At 45.3% G+C, this 18,219-nt stretch overlaps 1 protein-coding gene across 2 annotated transcripts in view; it reads right to left on the bottom strand.

Moving 5' to 3' along the window:
* Positions 1-13,218, bottom strand: part of ABHD12 (abhydrolase domain containing 12, lysophospholipase) — a 40,539-nt gene extending 27,321 nt beyond the window's left edge. The window contains exons 1-2 of one of the 2 annotated variants that reach the window (XM_063328004.1): positions 12,938-13,218; positions 10,612-10,677 (exon numbers count right to left, since the gene is read on the bottom strand). In XM_063328004.1, coding sequence (XP_063184074.1) covers positions 10,612-10,677; positions 12,938-13,089 — 218 coding nt within the window. In that variant the 5' untranslated portion in view covers positions 13,090-13,218. The remainder of the gene's footprint in view (positions 1-10,611; positions 10,678-12,937) is intronic. The other variant, XM_063328005.1, reaches the window with a different exon arrangement.
* Between the last annotated feature and the right edge of the window lie 5,001 nt (positions 13,219-18,219).

Below are 18,219 nucleotides of genomic sequence, written 5' to 3'. Positions count from 1 at the left end.
GGCAGTGGGATCAGCTTACAGAGACTGTACAACTGCTGCTTTACACGCGTTCCTCTTCAGTAACGTCCTTTGCCTCCCTTCGTTGCAAATGGTCTACACCCAAGCTCCTCCCTGAGGCTTCCTAATCCATTTCAGCCCCCAAACAAGCTGTTGCCTACAGGTCATCTCCTTTTGGCTAGGGTAAGAGCTTCAGGTAGTGTTGTTCCAGCTATCTGAATGCAGATGAGGTTTGAAACTTTAAGCTCCCAAATTCCCTCAGTCCACCACTTCTTTACCTAGCTCCCCCCTTACAGCCCAGACTCTCACTTAGACTGCTTCTGTGCCTCCTTTTGATTAACATCAAGTGATCAAACGCTAACTTAAAACAATAAACAGCAAAAAGAAGCCTTCTAGTCATTTACAGGAACTCAGGTCTGTCTCTCCAAGAGACACAGGTGCAAAGTAAAGGAGAGCATCTCAATGAATTGGGTTTTTCAGAAAGGGCCAGAAAGCTCCAGCTATTGAGACCTTAGTAACCGCGTTTCAGCTTGTGGAATTGGGAAAGATCTTGGGTAGGACCCACAGAATCAAGACCCCAGTGCAGCAAGAAGGGGTAACGTCGCATCAGCACTCAGGGCAAGGGGATGAGGAAGGCACTGCTGATCAGCCAGTGGACAGCAAGGGAAATGCCAGGGAGGGTCATGCGAGGACTCGGAGAGCAGCAGGAAAAAAAAAAAAAAAAAAAAAAAAAGGTCCATAAAGTGAGGAAAAGGCAAGTTATTGTACAATGTTAAAGAGAAGAAATAATGGAGCAGCCTGCAGGTAATGCACGGGCCTTTGGCAACAAAACATGTTTGCAAAAAGCACAGTAAATGAAGCAAGGTAGGGAAAAGCTCACACAAGCACAGGACAGGGATGTGGGAGCTTCATCTAACTTTTGCCCCTCGAGCACCCTGTCCCTTCCCAATGCCATGCCTTGGGCTCTCCTCTTCACAGCTATCACCTAAGCTGACTGCCCCTGAAAGGCAGTAACACTGCTTGAATAATTAAACCACCATAAGTATTGGCACTTCCTTTGAGGGACAGGAGCTTGGAACATCAGTCTTGATAACTTATATTCTAATTGTGTGAAATCTACATACGTGACACAGACCAGGAGACAAGAACAAGGTGAACATTCGGCAATACAGCACTGATTTACTTAAAATGGATATTGACAGCGTGGCCTAAGCAACAACGATGTTACTTCTCGATACTTAAGTAAAATAGTATTAGCATTAGTGTGAATTGTGTGTGACAAGATTAACCTGGAAGCTGTGTTTGAAGAAGAAAGGAGCAGATGCTTCTGTTATTTTAATTATGTAGCAAACAATGAATAATTATACCCTAGGCAGTTGAACAATTGACTTTTGGGACAGAAAAGCAGGCTTGGGGATTATGGTTTTAAGGTTGTTGACTTGCCTTGAATGCACCTTCTGCAACAGCCATTTAGTTTGCACCAAAACCTTTCCAGTATGAATCATTTGTTTAAATTCTAAGAATATGCTTTCTCCAGAGCTCCCCAGCAATACTGCTGACACCAGTCAAATCTGAAGTCACCCACACTAGATTTTAGTCGAACTTGGCATTAAGATACTACTGTGGTGCAAGTACACTCCCTCTGCAGTGTTTACTGAATTCTTAAGTTTTCCACTCATTTCACAGCTGACAGCTGGTTCATATTAAAGGCACAGCCCTCTCACTAGTCCATGAGCAGGGGAACACAAAGCTGCCTGCACATGAAAGAGGAAAAAACAGAACATAAAGACAAAAAGACTGAAACCGCACCAGAAGTGCAAAAGAGAAGCTTGAGACCAGCTGAGTTGTATTTTTATTGAAGCAGTACAGATCATTTCTCTCTACCACATTCTCCTTCAGGAGGAGGAATATTGGGGTGCACAAGTAAAGGTTCAAGAGCAGAATCAATTTAGGCATGTAATACTCTACCACCATTCCTAACTGCCATTTAACATAAAGCCACCTGCCTGCTGAATGCATACCATCACTGAAAACGCGTACAGTACATCCAAGCCAGCTCCCTCGCCACCACGTAAAACTTGTTAACGTGCCATAAATCTGCCAGACTTGTATGTGTGTGCAGCAATAACAGGAATACATAGATTCAGACTTTGTTCCTACGGATACACATGTATCAACAGGTACATATTTCCAAGCTGCACAACCTAGCGAACATGAAATCTTTTCACACAAGTTTCTGGGCAACAGCCACTAGCCACACAGCTTGAGAATTACCACTACTGGCAGGCCCTGTGGCTCTGGCTCTCTTTTAAACCACCTGAGCAAAAGTCTCGTTTGTGTACTGTAGACCTTTTTTCCTTTTACATACATGAAGATGGTCATCTTCTATTTGTCCAACTGAGACAGCTCTGCTTTTGCTGGCAGAGATCAGAAGCCATTCCTGCTTGGAAGCCTGAAGAAAAAAAAAACGCTTTTCTGTTAGCAGTGGTACTGCCACCTTTTAGATGCAGAACACATCATTAGCAATACATTTTGATTACAATGAACCAACAGTTCCCTGTTAGAGGCACACAAGCAAACAAGAACATTAAACAATGCCAAAACATTACATATGCTGACCGTCAGCTGAGCACAGCTACATGGCAGTCACAATGCCCTCTGTAATTGTGACCTGTTTAAAAAGGAAGGCTTAACGAACAGTGCACTGACATAAAGCAACAGCCGTGGTTATAGAACAGATGTATGAACAGACACAGAGCTGCTGTCAGCCTCTGACATACCTTGAACAGGAGGTTATTTTGCATACAGACAGGAAGATTAATCTCTTCCTGCTTTCATCTGTGCTTTATTCAGGGATTCCAGCTTTAGGTATCACCTTTTTGAGGAAACAACTCGAAAAAGGACAAGGCTTGAAATATTAACGACACTTAAAACCAGAGCCTTTGCTAATACTACAAAACTCTGAAGAGCCAAGCCAGAAGACACATACTCAAAAGAAGGTGAAAAGCAGGTGTTGGAGTTTCTACTTAACTGCATGGAAATAGGACGTTCTGCAGCACTGTACATCAGCCTGCCACAAAGTTGAAAGCGAAATGTGGTCCTTACTCCAGTAGCCAAATGAGGAAAAGAATGCTTTACTAGAGACAGCACGAAGCTATCAGAAACTGAAAGAAAAGGTTATTGGCTGCTTTCTGATGGATTTGCAAGGACAAGAGAATGGGATGTTTCCAATGATTGTGTCCAATTCACAGGTTTCATACTCAGCAGTATAAAACTGACATTGTCAACCTTACTCCTGCATCCTGAAGCTACTCTGAAACCAATCAAAACTTTGCCAGAAGTGAAATAGGACTGCTTTAGGGGAGAAAACATCCCACCCTTTCTGGGGATGCCAAGGAAGTCTAAAAATGTACTCGATTCTTAAACACCTTGTACACACTTTCCTCCACAAGCAAGGATGCTGCAACCTGGAAGCCCTGACTCCAAAGCTCCAGTTACATCACCCTCGTTTGTGTAGGCTTCCCCGTCTCAGAAAAGTCACCCCAGGGAAAAGATTTACTGCCAGGGGAAGGCAAATCAGCCTCCAGACAGGGTAAACAAATTTATTGTTCTCTCTGTTCTGAGCTTACATATACACCACTGGAAAGTACTCTTCCAAGAAGTTTTTTTTCCATTTATGCCACACAAAATCCTTTAATTCTGCACACCTTTAGTAAGAAGAGAGACAAGGCCTCGCATGACCTCATTTCACTTACTATTCAACACCAATCTCTTTTGCAAGAAGAATTAACCAGCATTTTTAGCGGGTGCAGATTTGATTTTATAATAACCATTCAAGTTCAGAACAGTAGCACAGATACTACAGGAAAGAATATTTGAAATCTCAGCTACCCTTCTTCATCCTGTGCCTGATGTACAAGTAGTGTACATCAAGGCAGGGCCCACATTTTGGCCTATGCGAAATGTTCTTCTTTTTGAAGACTCAGAAGTAACACCAGCTCTTGCTATTCACATGTCACCCCTACTAAAACACAAGAGGGAGGAAACCAAAGAACACCGTTATCTCTTCCCAAGCATGATAAGAAAGAAAAACTCTGGGCTTAAGAGACCTTAAATAAGGAATTCTATATTCTGTTATCTGTGCTTAAAGCCATTCAGCATCCGTTGAGACATGGCAGATACCCAAAAAAGTGAAACTGGCCAGTCTATCAGGGGGAGGATTTTTATTTTTACTTCTAAGAGAAACTCCACAAAGACTGAACTACCTGCACTACTCAATCCTATATGCTCTCCACTGGAAGGTTTTGCTCCAGCTATTCGCTAGATTCATAAGACAACTTCGACGTCTGGGGTTTTCATGCTCTTCTTTCGATTTCTAAAATTCTCCTTCTGTGGTTTGATAGATTGTTTTGAACAAGGAGCGGGCAGCTGTGGGACTTAAGTCAAATACTTTCAAGTGTTTGTGTTTTAAAACTTAATCCAGTCTAACAATCTTTTTTTATTGCTCTACTACTCAGTAAGAGTTACAGTGTTGAAATAAATCTGGGTTAAACAAATACTTTGATGTGGAAAGTAAACACAGACATCCTTCCTGTTAGCTCAGTTCAATAGTCATACTTGAAGTGATCGAGGCACTTAATACAGTCTAAAATAAGGAAATTCTGCTTCCATGTTTAGATTGCCTTCAATAACGAAGAGGCAGATTTCTGAAGCTCAGCGTTGCACTCTTTTACCAACACCTACGGCTTTGAGAAAGAGAAAAGCATGTCAGCAAGGCACAAAGGGCAAAGCCGAGATTGCAGCCCTGCTCCTGGATAGGCGAGACTCATGCCAGGCCTGTGTGAAAGGACACATGACAGCTTGCAGAGGTGATTATCTAGAACAACTTCACTCTTAGCCACAGTTGCAACCCCTACACTCTCCCCTGCCATCCTGCCTTGCAGCCAGCTACATTTAACCTGTGTTCTGGTGACTTTTTCACTATTTCACCAGCCACCCCAGACTGCTGACTGCCCTATTCATCAGCCATCATCAACCCTCTTCTCCTTGCAGTTTTACCAACAGTAATTGTCTCATCGCTGGGATGGCTGATATACAAAATTATGTACCCTTGAGCCCAAGCATCAATCCCATGATAAATCCTCAGTTGTTTCTCTCTCCACTGAGCCAGCTTTCAATATAGATAACATGCTCTTCATTAGCAATGCAAGCCCTTTCAACAGAATAAACTACAGTACAAAGTCAAGTGCTTTGGAGAAACAATTTTATGACTGATGCTTTCAACCAGGCTGTAATCTTCACAAACCTGTCATATTTTACACTTTACACTCCCTTCCACAGGGCAGATCTATTTTCATTAGTATATATATTTAGCTGGTAAATCTTCTTCCATTGAATTGCAAATTAACTCTTACCATTAAAATTGCACGGACTCCACCTCAGGCTAATGACTTTAAAGTCTCCTAGGTCTCCTGTTACCCTTTTAATACACTAGAAGTACTTTCTTTTAATCTTCTTGTGGTACTGATTCAGTCACAGCCACATTAACAAAGTGCTCTCACATTACAGCCTTAGTGAATCTCCCTTGCTTACAATCATTCACTCTTGATGTCAGAAGCTGTCTTTTACTGTAACACCAACAACATGACACTTACAGCGCAGTGACCCACTGAGTTTCCAAAACCCATGGTTTTGTAGGGCAATTGCAGTAGAAGCCTATTTACTAATTTCACATTCTGGCATGATTACCAAAACAATCTGACCTGCCCTTCAGGCCTGGAAGGAAAAAGTAACTTAGCTGGAGCTTCCTAAGAGGACATCATGGTGCCTTTCAAAGGAATCTGGACTCAGTAGGCAGCACTCTTCATCTACAGCAGAAGTCCTGCTTGAGTATACCAGGTGTCTTGCACAGACTGCAGCAGCAGATTCTAGAGAGGAAATGATGCCACTATCGTTACTTGTAATGAAAACACCACAGTGTTGTTTTCACCAAGAAGAAACACATATATATTGCATCCTGGAGAAAACCTACAGACTCACTGTGATGACCTGTGACTGCATTTGCAAAGAACTAGATCCCTGGCTCAGCAATTACAAGCCATTTATAGCATGAAAGCAAGTCATCCTTAAAAATTAGCTTGTTGTAAGTAGACTATTGATCCTCCATGTAAGTGAAAACAGGCTAGAAAGAGACATGGTGATACTAGAGGAAAAAAGGATATCTAGAGGGAAAAGTACATGTGGGAACCTAGAACTTGTGCTGATGTTAGAAGCTCAGTTTAGCTGGCCATCCTATAGCAGAGCATCACACCGGCAGACAACCCAGCCCATGATTACACTCACAGCTACGGCCAAAGTAACCGATAGTGTCCCGTTGAGAAGAAAGGACAGAAAAGATTGTGACAACACTGAGAAGACCCTGGTCTCCACAGAGACATCTTCACTCCAGAGGTGTCTAGAAAGTCCTCTTGGTCCCAGAAGTTACCCAGAACCACCCATCTGTTTGGAAGCTTCAGTATACTGAAACAAGCAGAGGTTTGCAATTCATACAGCTCCTAAATAGAAAAGGACTTCATACGAATTACAAAGTAGTAGCAGTTAAAAACAACGTAGTAGTTATTAATTCAGCCATAAGCCATCAAAGCAGAGCAACTGAACCCAGGGGCACACATGATGTCAGAAGTATGGCACCGCAATGAAATAAGGAGTTCAAGGAGACCAGGACAAAACTAAGTTAAAAACTAGACGGCAAGCGGTCTTCAGTGCGAAGCAAGCGCGCTCAAGCAGAGCTCTCCATGGGAACTTGAGAAAACTGCTCAGGGACCATAAGACTGTAGGATGATGTAGCACAGAGCAGATACAGCAGAAGAATGCTGTGCTCTATTATAGAAAATCCAGACAGACTCATGGGAAAGCTGGATCCAAGAAAAGAAATTTTAGATCATACAGAGAGGCCTGCAGGAGGATGTTAAGAGTCTCAAGAGATGCTTGAGAGAGTAAACCGGGCCTGTTTAACACAAGAAAGTCAGTAATGGAACAAGGTGAAAGGCTTTATCAGTTCGACACTGAAGCACAGAACTGTCAGGTACACATCAACACAACGGCCTCACAAATCAGTAAGACTTTAAAATAAAAAAATAAACCCCCAGATTAAAAAAACCCACACTAATAAAACTAATAAATCCCCACATTGCAAGCAGGTTTGTTATCTTTACGGAATGATTTATACATCTTTGAGAAAGAAGTGGGAAAAGATGAGCACAAGGAAAGAGAATTATAATGTCTGCAAAGGCTGAACAAACTGGGAAGACGATGCAGAGACTGAACACCTAATGTCCCAAACTGGGTAATTTGGGAGCAATTCAGAGTCACTCACTTCGCCATAAGCTGCCAAAATGGCTGACAATGCATGAAAAAAACCAGGATTTAGATACAGCCACTGAGTTCCCATTCATTAAAAAAAAAAAAAAGACAGAGTCAGGCACGCATGGAAGCAATTACACAGGCCCTTTTTTAACAGATCTGAGCAAAATTTATGTGCATCCTCTTCAAGAGAATTGTAACCAAAATCACTGAAATCCATACTACAAAAAAATCCCCACACAGAGCAAGCTGGTTTTACACATTTTACACAAACGAGGAACTGTGATTCAACCTGTACTTACTATGGAAAAAAGCACAGGCAAGTGACTGGAAACCATTTTACAGCTCCTCTGTGAACTTTGCTCAAGAACAACTATCAAGGACAACTGAAATAGCGGCAGCTACCCAGCAGGAATGTGGAATTGGTGAAAAAGCTGCATGACTGATGAAATGTCTTTATACAAGCAGCACCTTTCCTCCTCAAAGAGCACTAACTGGTTTAACCTGAAGACTGCAATGGAAGAGACGTAATGGGACAAAAATCACTTGGAAAAAAATATTCTTAAGGAAAGTATTAATGAAAACGTTCACGAGAACAATTTAAAAATTTGTTATCTCTGCTACAATGACCAGATCGGAATAATCACTACAGACTGTGCAAATGCTTCTAGACAAAGTAATACCAGGAAAAAAAAAAAAAAAAAAGAGGTTAGGCCTAGAGATATAAGGGGGCAGGGGAGAAGACAGATAATAGAGATGGCCAAGTTTTCAAATTCTCTGTCAGAGGAAAGATACTGCTGCTTAAATCCAGAGAGACACAGGAAGGCATGGAGCACTTCAGCTGCTGGGGCAGGATAGCACCAAGGTCACCACACATCGCATTTGACACGCCTGGGCATACTCACCGTTCCAGTAAAATTCAGCCGCATCAGAGGGAACAATACCGGCAGACTGCTGCAGCCTCTTGTCTTCAGCACCTCACTACGTTTTCATAAAATACCCAGGAAAGGGTACCGCAAAAGCAGCCTTCTGCCTTTTAAAAAGCACTGAGAAAGCTACACATAAAGAACAAGGCGGCAAACGTGGGTGCCTACAGCGTAACTATAATTACACCAAACTGTAATACATTCAGACAAAAGAGATTTAGCTTGTAGGATACACAGGCTGGACAGCCAGTGGAAAGGTGCCAAAAACACACCTTGCAGGGACCTGTGCCAGAAATGGGGGTCGCTAGAAGCAAAGATAGCAGAGATAACTGAGCAGACAGCCTGAAGAACAGTGGGCTTCTCCAGCGACGCAGGAAGATGGAAGTATCAAGGTATACAGCTCACACACATGGGATCTGCAGCTCTTCACTGCTTCGTGGCATGGAGAGAGACAGACACAAGTTTTAACTTTTGCAGCAAACAAGCACGCGTAGGAGAATAGGTAATGGCAAAATACATACTCCAGGTCTATAGTCTGACTATCGATTGGGATTAACAAGGCACAGATAAGGACTAGGTCACAGAGGTGAAGGGTAACATACATGTGACCGTTTGCCACCAGGATCAGGGTTCAGCACAAATGAGACAGGGAAATTTGCTTTGATATCAACGCCAGTATCAAGCTCACTTGATTTTCTTTATTCTCTGTGCTCTCACATAAAGGTTTTTCTACATTTAAGGCTGCTCAAATGCATTTCCTCAGAACACCAGAGGCACTGAGCAAAAAAAAAAAAAAAATGAGTCAGAGCAACTACCCAAAACACAATGCTACCTTAATAACCATCTGGCACTTAAACACCGTCACCTGGAAAATGCATCATAACACAAATATTAGAGGAATGGCCATCCACACAAAACACACATACCAGGAAAACCAAGCACTGCATGCTGCTTCTTTAGTACTGCATTATTGCATTTAATAGTTTCAGACAAAATATCTCAGTTCCTTTAAAAAAACAAATTGTTCACAGACTTTTAAAGTAGCCACTGGCAAAGTTCTTAGATAACCACTGTATTATGTTTTACGGGTACGTATGGCACAAAAACCAGAAATATCTGTATTCGTTCCTTTCTGTTTGTAAACCACTTAAGAAAAGCCACACCAACTACAGTATGCACTAGCTGAAGCCACATAAATCTTCTTTATCGGATATCCATCTCCCTTATACACACGTGCACACACACACTTTTTGTAACAGGGAAGTTCAAACACACAGCCACCTCTTCAGAATGAGTTTCAGCTCCCGGACGAATGAGCACAGTGTGGTGATATGACTGAACCAAAACAGAGGGACAAATACAGTCCTTGTAAAATTCAAAAACACTGCTGCAAGAATAAGCTGCTGCTGCTAAGTCAGTACTGTATTCTACAAACATCTCTTACATTTACAGTTACGGTGCTATTCAGCCTTTGCTGAGGAACTGGACGTGAAGAGAAAGGGTCCTGCTGGTGAAGTGCACACACAAGCTCTGCTGCCGCTCTACAGCCCTGGTCACTGCTGCAATTACAAACATCGCTGCCTCTGCAGCCCCCCACGCTCAGGACCCACGGGACCTGCCACATGATCAGCCCTTGGCTGCAGAGCTGCGCAGCCACTTCAGGCTACTGTGGGGTCGGTTTGCCTTTCTAACCAGTGGGGCGTATTATTTACAAAGAAAAGATGGAAGCCCACATACTGAAGCCAAACATACGTGCTGTTTTCCCAAGTCAGCAGAGAGACTGAATGACAGCAGTATGAAATATAGATAGCCCCGCTTCCCCTGAATGCAGAATTCACAGACACCAGAAGTGCTGATTTTAACTATTTCATCAATGAGCATGCTGCTAAAGAATAGTTTGCGGTGGTAAAAATCCCCAGTTCTAGATATTATGCCACCTCCTCTAACCCAGCAAGCTTGCAGATGAGTTTTCACCTCCTTACAGTTTTTACGCGCTGGGGAGTAAAACTGATGCAACGCACTGAAAACAATAACACAGTCAAACACTAATTTTCTATCCAGTGGTATAAGGAGTGCTGCAATAACAGCATGGCTTTGCACATTAAAATATGAGCATCTAGACACTTGTACAGCAATTTGTTGGCCACATAACTGGCCACCGCCAGGGTACTCCCAAGGGAGGTCAACTGTATATATACCCTCCTCATGTTCTTCCTTAAACACCCACTACTGTCCGCTGCCAAAGGTAGGATACAGCGCTAGAAAGCTGTCTGACCTGACTCAGGATGGCTGTTCTGGACAACAACCTTATCTCTGGGCATCATACCTTCTTCCGCCTGGACCTCCCATTCCTGAATGCTCAGATTCACACTTCAGCAGTGTATTTGTTATCCTGTGGAAAAACATAACCAGAGGGTATAGGCAGACCCAGACATCTTCCCTGCAATCCACTCTCTGAAGGTTCACAAGGTGAGGAAGTCAAAGGAGGTCCATTGAAAGTCAATAAGAAAGGCAGGCAACCCAACCCAGAACAGCAGAAAAGAGAAACAACATAAGTAAAGAAGTGAGCGATTGTTCCCACTTTGCGCTTTTACTCAGTTACAAGCACACACTGTTTTGGCAACACTGCACAGGATGACCTACAGGACTCTCTTAAAAAAAATAAGAAAGTCTTGAGATGTGGAAAAGGGAAAGTGAGTTCCAAACACATAAGGCTTTCCTACAATGTCAAGAGTTTGAGAAACACTGCTGTATGGAATACGGTACCTGACCCAAAAAGAAAAAAAAAAAAAAAAGAGCCCAAAACGCATCTTCAGGGATTTCTGAAACAGGCTTCAATGGCTCAACATGGAGAAAAATAAGGAACATTTGCCTGCTGACCATTTTCAAATGTGCAAATGGAGAAACGAATGCAAGAAAACTTTCCACAGATGGGATGTATTTTCCCTGCTTTCAGTTTGGCCTTTACGATACTGTGTATCTGATAGCTGCGCTATGTCTGGTTTCCACAGAGCACCTGCCTGTCAGGACCAAGCCAACAGCCTGCGCTATGTGCTCTTAGGGCTTGCTCAATGCTCATCACTGAAGGAGCATTTCCACTTCAGTAAAAAGTACCTGAACGCCATTCGTAATGTCAAAGATGTTAATAAGCCATTATTTGATTACCACTAGTCCTCAGAAGTTATCCACTCGGACAAATAGAATAAATATGATGAATTTTTACATGTTATAAAGCGCTGACAGAGTCTGACCTATTGCAAAGTCATTGAAATGGAGAGATCAACCCAGCGCCATTTGCAGTTCTCAAAAGCTTGTCGTAACACGAACAGAGTGCTGACAACATCCCAAAGGTTTACCTCCAGGGCATAAAATTGAATGGCTATTACCCAATAAGAGAAATAACATTTTAAAGTCTCTGTATGTGAACATGATAAAAATTCATGTCATGAAGAGGAAAAAGTCACTTTCAAATGTTAATTTTGACTATGAGAGCAGAAAAATTCTCAGAAAATTCACCACAGAAACAGCCACAATGGCTCATTTTCTAGAAATCCTCTGATAAGCACTTTTTTTTTTTTAAACAGGCTGCTGTATTCCTGAAGCACAGCAATTTGGCTTCAGTTACCCAAACCACACAGCTATTTTGTTCATTTAATATTCTTCACACTTACGAAACGCAATCAAAGAAAAGCACTATACTGGTGTAGATGAAACTAAAAGGTTGCGTCTTTTCCTCCCTAGCCCTCTGCAACGGTGAGTCGGTCTTTGTTGTGCATTACATCCCCCCTGAAATCTTGCACGAAGAAGGTTCCAGATTATAAGCACCTTATATTGTTACAGATTTTGGGGGGGGGGGGGGGGTGTTGTAGGGGAATGCAAACATTTTCCCAGCGTAAATACATGCAAAATGTTTAAAACATTAACGCAGCTAGCAAAAAGCCACAGCTAAACTCTTTCCAACGGAGAAGCATATAAGCTTCTCTTACTGACACCTAAATCTGATTCGCTTATAGGAAACTTATATAAATCTGATCCATTTATAGGACAGGCACTGGCATCTTCCAAAGGAGAAAAAAAAAAAAAAAAACAAGGAGATCCTACCTGCAGGCCCCTGCTCCTTCACATACACTCTCTGATGGAGGGGATTTTGTGCCAGCCTTTTTTTTCAGGCAAAGGGGGCTGGACGAAGCAATGCTCAGGTATGAAGATCAAATCCTTCCAGCTTTTGCCGGCCAGATCTGGGTCTGCAGGACCCGCTACCACCCCATTCTCTTAATGAGTTATTTCCACCCGGAACTCGAGAGCACCCGAGGGAGGGGACGGCACCTGCTCCCCCGGCACGCAGAAGCCAAGGACGCGTAACCGAGGTGGCAAACATCCCGAATTCCCTCGTACCTGTCCGTCGCCGCCGGGCTCCTGCGGTTCTGGGAGTAGGAAAGGCCCTTTCCCCGTCCTGACAGAGCAGCCCCGTCCCCCCCACCCCGGCCCTGTCCCCGTCGCCCGGCTGAGGAGGAGGCCCCGCACCCCGGCAGGCCCCCGCGGGTGGCGGAGGGGAAGCCGATGCCGGGGGGGGTCTCTCCAGCGGCGGGCTCGGCATAGGGCTGGGGGACAACAGAGCCCGGCGCAGGGACCACCACCGCGGCGGCGCTCACCTGCCCAGCGGTCGCTTCATGCCCGTGTCGGCGGCAGCGGCGGCGGGCAGGCGCAGGCTGTGCCTCAGGCTGCAGCCCTTGTCGAGGGGCGCGGGCGCGGCGGAGGCGGCGCGCTCATGCTCCACCGTGACCGACTCGTTGCGTTTCCTCATGCCGGGGAGCGGGGGGCGGCCGTGGCGGCGGTTGGCGGCGGCCCGGAGCGGCGGAGACGGCAGGAGCGGCGCCGCGCACAGCCGCCGCTCGCCCTGCGCCGCGCTCGCGCCGCGCCGCGCCGCGCCCCGGCCACGCCCCCGCCACGCCCAGCCAATCCCCGCCTCCGGAGCGGGCTCGCGAGGGAGGTGGCAGCTTGCCAGCACTTCGGAGGGACGGCGGCGCCATCTTTACTGCGGGCAAAAAGTCCCAGTCGCCATTTTGTTGGCGGCCGGAGGGGAGGCCTCGACGCCAGGGTGAGGGGCGGCGGGGAGGGTGTCCGTGTTGCGGCACATGAAGCTTCAGGCTGCCTGTGGCAGCGGTGGTGGTGCCCTGCTGGCTTTAGAAGTGAAGGGGCACCACAGGGCTTTGGCCCTCCTGGGGGCGACAGGGCACAACCAGCGTGGAGCGCGGCGTGAGGCAGGGGCACGTCAGGGTGCGCAAGGCCCTGTGGTGAAGCATGAGGGACTATGCCGGTGTGTGTCCCGGTGCAGGGACCTGGGGGATATCCCCTCTGGTGGCTTAGAAACCTGCAGGAGACTGGAATTGTTTGGCACTCCAGCACCTCCGGTGAAGGCAAAGCAGAGAAGATGTTGCTAAGGCAGAAAAGGCCTTGGGCAATCAAAGAAAACAAATGTATCAGCCTGTAAATAGCAAACAGGCACAAGGCACCTAACTTTGGGGGGAAGCCTGCATTCCCTTAAAACTGCAAGGTTGCTCCTTGTTACAAAGTTGAAAATAAAAAGTATGTGTCCTTTAGGTGAACTGAACTCATTATAATGTGAAAACCGCACCTCCAAATCTTAAACGCTACACCTCCTAGATGGGACCCCAGCTCACTGAGCATGCGTAGTAATTTAGGACTGTACTACACCTTTAATTTGAAGCAAGAATACAAGTAGCCAACAGGAGATTACTGTGAAATCATGAGCCACCAATGATTAGTATGCTAATTAACCATTTTTTTGTAAAATATAAGCCAACTTGTGCTTGGCCTGTCTGTGGATGAGCCACCTAGCACCCATCTCTGCACAGAAATGACATAAACAAATATCTCGACTGCGTGCTTGGGTCGGCACTTCGCACACCTGGTAAAGACCTAGAATTGGGGCAACGCCTGGAACGGACAACCAGTTTGCTGAGTGTTGCAAGCTTGCATCCCTCGCTGCGGTGCACGAGGGACAGTGGGGGGATGAGCCTGGCATTGTTAAACTGCTTTCATGTGAAGAGCCAGTGGGACACAAGGAAACGGGGCAGCTGCTATTGAAAGAACACCGGCTGGTCTGCGTGGGCCTGGAGGGGCTGTGCGACCTTGCCCGGGGCTAGAGGCTAGGCTGGAGGCACACACCTGAGCATGGAGAAATGGCATAGCTGGTATAAGGATGAGGAGAGAGGCGAAACTAGCAGTAGCCCTGACAGACATCAGCAGTAAGAACAAGAATGAATCGCTGAGATGACAAAGGTAATCATAGCCTTGGTCCCTGAACAGTCAAGAGATCATCGCCTTACACTGTTTCGTCTTCTAAACTTTCTCTGGAGCAGAAGGTAACCGTAACAAAGTTTCAGATGTGATTGCCTCCCTCCCATTTGCTCTGTAGCCTTCTGGGGAGGTTATGATACCACTTTGGAAAGCACATCCTCATTTGCTCATCTCTACAGACGCACACAAGCAAGCCAACTTGCTACAGAGCTTCCCTAACTGCGTGGGGATTCTGCACTGTAAGCAAGTGGTGTCCAATAAAGAATACATTAAAAAAAAATCCCCTCAGTATCAGCAGTAACTGGTGACTGTGCTATCCATACCATTGGGGAGCACGACGGCAATGCACTGCAGAAAGTAGCCATGCTCATGTGCTCTGTCTCCCACTGCTGCTGCTGGGTTGATCTCTTGGGGTTCCTTCTGTGTTCCTGTGAAGTGAAAAAGTGAAGCAATTCCTGGAAAATGGCTCTTTGAACAAGTGATCTCCAAGTGATCTCAGCTATCTTGCGTCCATTTCTCCTGACTTGCTGCTGACTGATCCTGTAATCCCAGGAGAAAAGACAAGGCAGGAGACCAAAAAGGAGGAAGCAATTGTCAAAATTCAAGCCTCAACTGTCTCAACAGTTACGGATAGCTAGCAAAAAGTAATGTGTAATGTGCTGGTGTGTGCTTTGTAGTGTGTCTGAAAGCTTCACCTAATATTTGAGACCTTTCAGAGATTTTCTCTTGGCCAAATCATAATTGCTAAAATTTTCAGTGAGGCTTTTGGAAAGACTGATTATTCTCTTCCATGCTTTGAACAGCAAAGGAGAGCATTCTTGTCCCTCTGATTTTGTTTTGTTTCCTACATCTTATTGGGAAGACTGAATGTTACAATTGGGGATTGTTAGCCGTGTTTGCGTGGTCTGGAAAACAAGTCTTATGAGGAGCGGCTGAGGGAGCTGGAGTTGTTTAGCCTGGAGAAAAGGAGGCTGAGGGGAGACCTTATCGCTCTCTACAACTACCTGAAAGGAGGGTGTAGAGAGGTGGGGGTCGGTCTCTTCTCCCGAGTAACAGGCGATAGGACAAGAGGAAATGGCCTCAAGTTGTGCCAGGGGAGGTTTAGGTTGGATATTAGGAAAAGTTTTTACACTGAAAGGGTTATCAAGCATTGGAACAGGCTGCCCAGGGAAGTGGTTGAGTCACCATCCCTGGAGGTATTTAAAAGATGGGTAAACGTAGTGCTTAGAGATATGGTTTAGTGATGGTTTTTGTCGGTGTTAGGTTGTTGGTTGGACAAAATGATCTGAAAGGTTCCTTCCAACCTAGGCAATTCTATGATTCTATGTGTTAGGAGCTTTGCCTGGTGACAACATGTCATGAGTGGTGGTCACTCCAAGAGCAGGCTCTGCAAAGGCTGTATGGGGGTCCTTGGGAGTGACAGTGCCGTCCTGCGAAGAGGGAATTGCAGGCTGCCCAACAGGCTTTGATACAAGGGGAATGGACTTGGGTGTTATAAATCCTCTGAGATGCCTCTGGTTGAGGTTTATTACTGAGGAGGATGATAAAGGAAAATTACTTTGAAGTCTGCCTTTGTGGTATGGGTCTTAATACCGCTTGCCCTTTTGTCTGTGCTAGAAAGAAGACAAGCAAATGTTTTCTTGTGGTGACCTTAAACTATTCTCAGCATTTCCAAAGGCTTCTCTTCCTTAACTATCTATGAGTACAAACAGGTGCTTTTTGGTCTCTCCCATGACATCAGATTTTTAAGATTTAGAAATCACCACTCTTTTTTTTTTTTTTTTCTTAGTAGTATAATGTCTTCTGTGCTGCTAGTACATGATTTATAGAATATGAAGAGGTTCTGCCATTTGGGATCAGTACTTGCCCTTCTTCCTATGAAAGAGACGAGTGCTGCCTCAGAAATTGCCCGCTCACAGAAATCAATGCACGACATCCATTCTGAATTCCGAATTAAGCCCAAATGCCGTGGTTGAATTCTGGTGGACTTGATGGGAGTTTGTTGAGGTTTTTCTGCAAGGGTTTACTACAAACCATACTTCTGCTGCTGTTATAGGCAAACCAGGATGAAATTCTACCATCTGCGGTCACCAAATACTTCATCTCAACAATGCAAAACAGCTTAGGGAATGTGCTGCCATAGTATTTCTTAGCAGCCAGTAACTCTGTGTGATTCTACGAAGAAAGTATGTACAGGAAGAACAGGAAAATCCAGTAAGAGTAGAGGCTGGGAAAGAATTTGAGTTTTCTTAGCTCAAGGCATGAACGAAGATTATGGTAGAGCAATAGTAGAAACTATCCCTGTGGGCAAGGACACCTTCTGTAGAGTGTCTGTATGTCTGCAATGATCTGGAAGAGGTCTGGAAACAGGCCATGGGGCAAGGACACGGCCTGCTGGACTGCACCGATAGCAATCTCCTCCCCACCCTGTATTCTCCAGAGGCAGCCACACCTGAACTCACCAGCCTGGTTTGGAGATGAGGAAGATAGATGGAAAGGAAAGGACAGCAAGTGAGCATAGATCCTAAGTAACATTATCAAAAGAAGAGATGAGAACTGTGTTTGGCTGTGGGTGAGCTCAACCAAGACTCCCCAGAGGACAGAATCCAGGGCAGGAGACACTGAAGGAAACCTGAAAGGCCAGGAGAAAGTACTGGTTAGGAAACCACTGGCAGATAAGGCTCTGTAGAGCACAAGGATATTCAAAGCAGCAGAGAAATCAGAAAAGGCAAGGGCAGAGCCATCTCCTTTGAAAAGGTGCTTGAAAGGGGGCAAAAGCCAAGAAGAGGTGACTTGGGGCAGAGCTGAAGGAGACTGCACCCTCCTGAGGAAGGCAGCAGTACCTCTGGAAATGCAAAGAAGCCTGCTAGGAGGACAGCTACCCACAGCTTTCTGTTCCTCAAACTGCTCCTCTCCGACACGACAGAGGGAAACCCGATGCTACAAGCAAACAATGCTCTTTCCCTAGCCACCAATCATGGCACAAATTCTGCAGCTTAAGTTGGTGGCACATGTTTGTGCTTGCTGGACAGTGCAAGGGCTCTCTGATGGGTTGAGCACTCCTCCAGCTGCTGCCTTTGCAGCACAGCACCGCGGCCTTCTTCGTTCTGTTTATCCAGTTGACCCCAAGTTGGACCATGTAGAGGAAATTATGAGGAGTTCAGATGGAGGGGTCTGTGGAGCCATCCTTCCATGCTGACTTCCTGAAGACAGGAAAAACACAGGCTACTAAGGGTAGAGCCAGCTTTGGAAAGGTCTGTCATACAATGCTCCTAATGACTCAGAGAAGTGTCTATTACTGATGTTTCCAAGTCAGCACAAGCCCCTGCTGCCTGCTAGTTTTCCTAGTCTGCAGTAGACACAGAGCTGACTGTAGCCAGTGGAGCTGGGCAGAGTTTCAGTGTGTGCTAGGGCTCCAGGCTGCTATGCAGGGGCTGAGCCAAGCCTCTCCAGCAAAGCTAGAGTGCTTCCACCACTCTGCTCATCCCTCCTTGGCTGTGGCTAAGCCAGTTTCTGAAAGCCCCATGTTGAAATGCCTAGTGTTTTTAGATTACAGAGTTGTCAGTTAAGAAGTAAAGCATTTCTATTCACATGCATGCCTGGGTGAGTCTTC

The sequence above is a fragment of the Chroicocephalus ridibundus genome, chromosome 3, assembly GCF_963924245.1.
Source record: "Chroicocephalus ridibundus chromosome 3, bChrRid1.1, whole genome shotgun sequence".
NCBI classification, from domain to species: Eukaryota; Metazoa; Chordata; class Aves; order Charadriiformes; family Laridae; genus Chroicocephalus; species Chroicocephalus ridibundus.
Note: the sequence above shows the minus strand (reverse complement) of the source record. Positions and strands in the feature narration are given on the sequence as shown.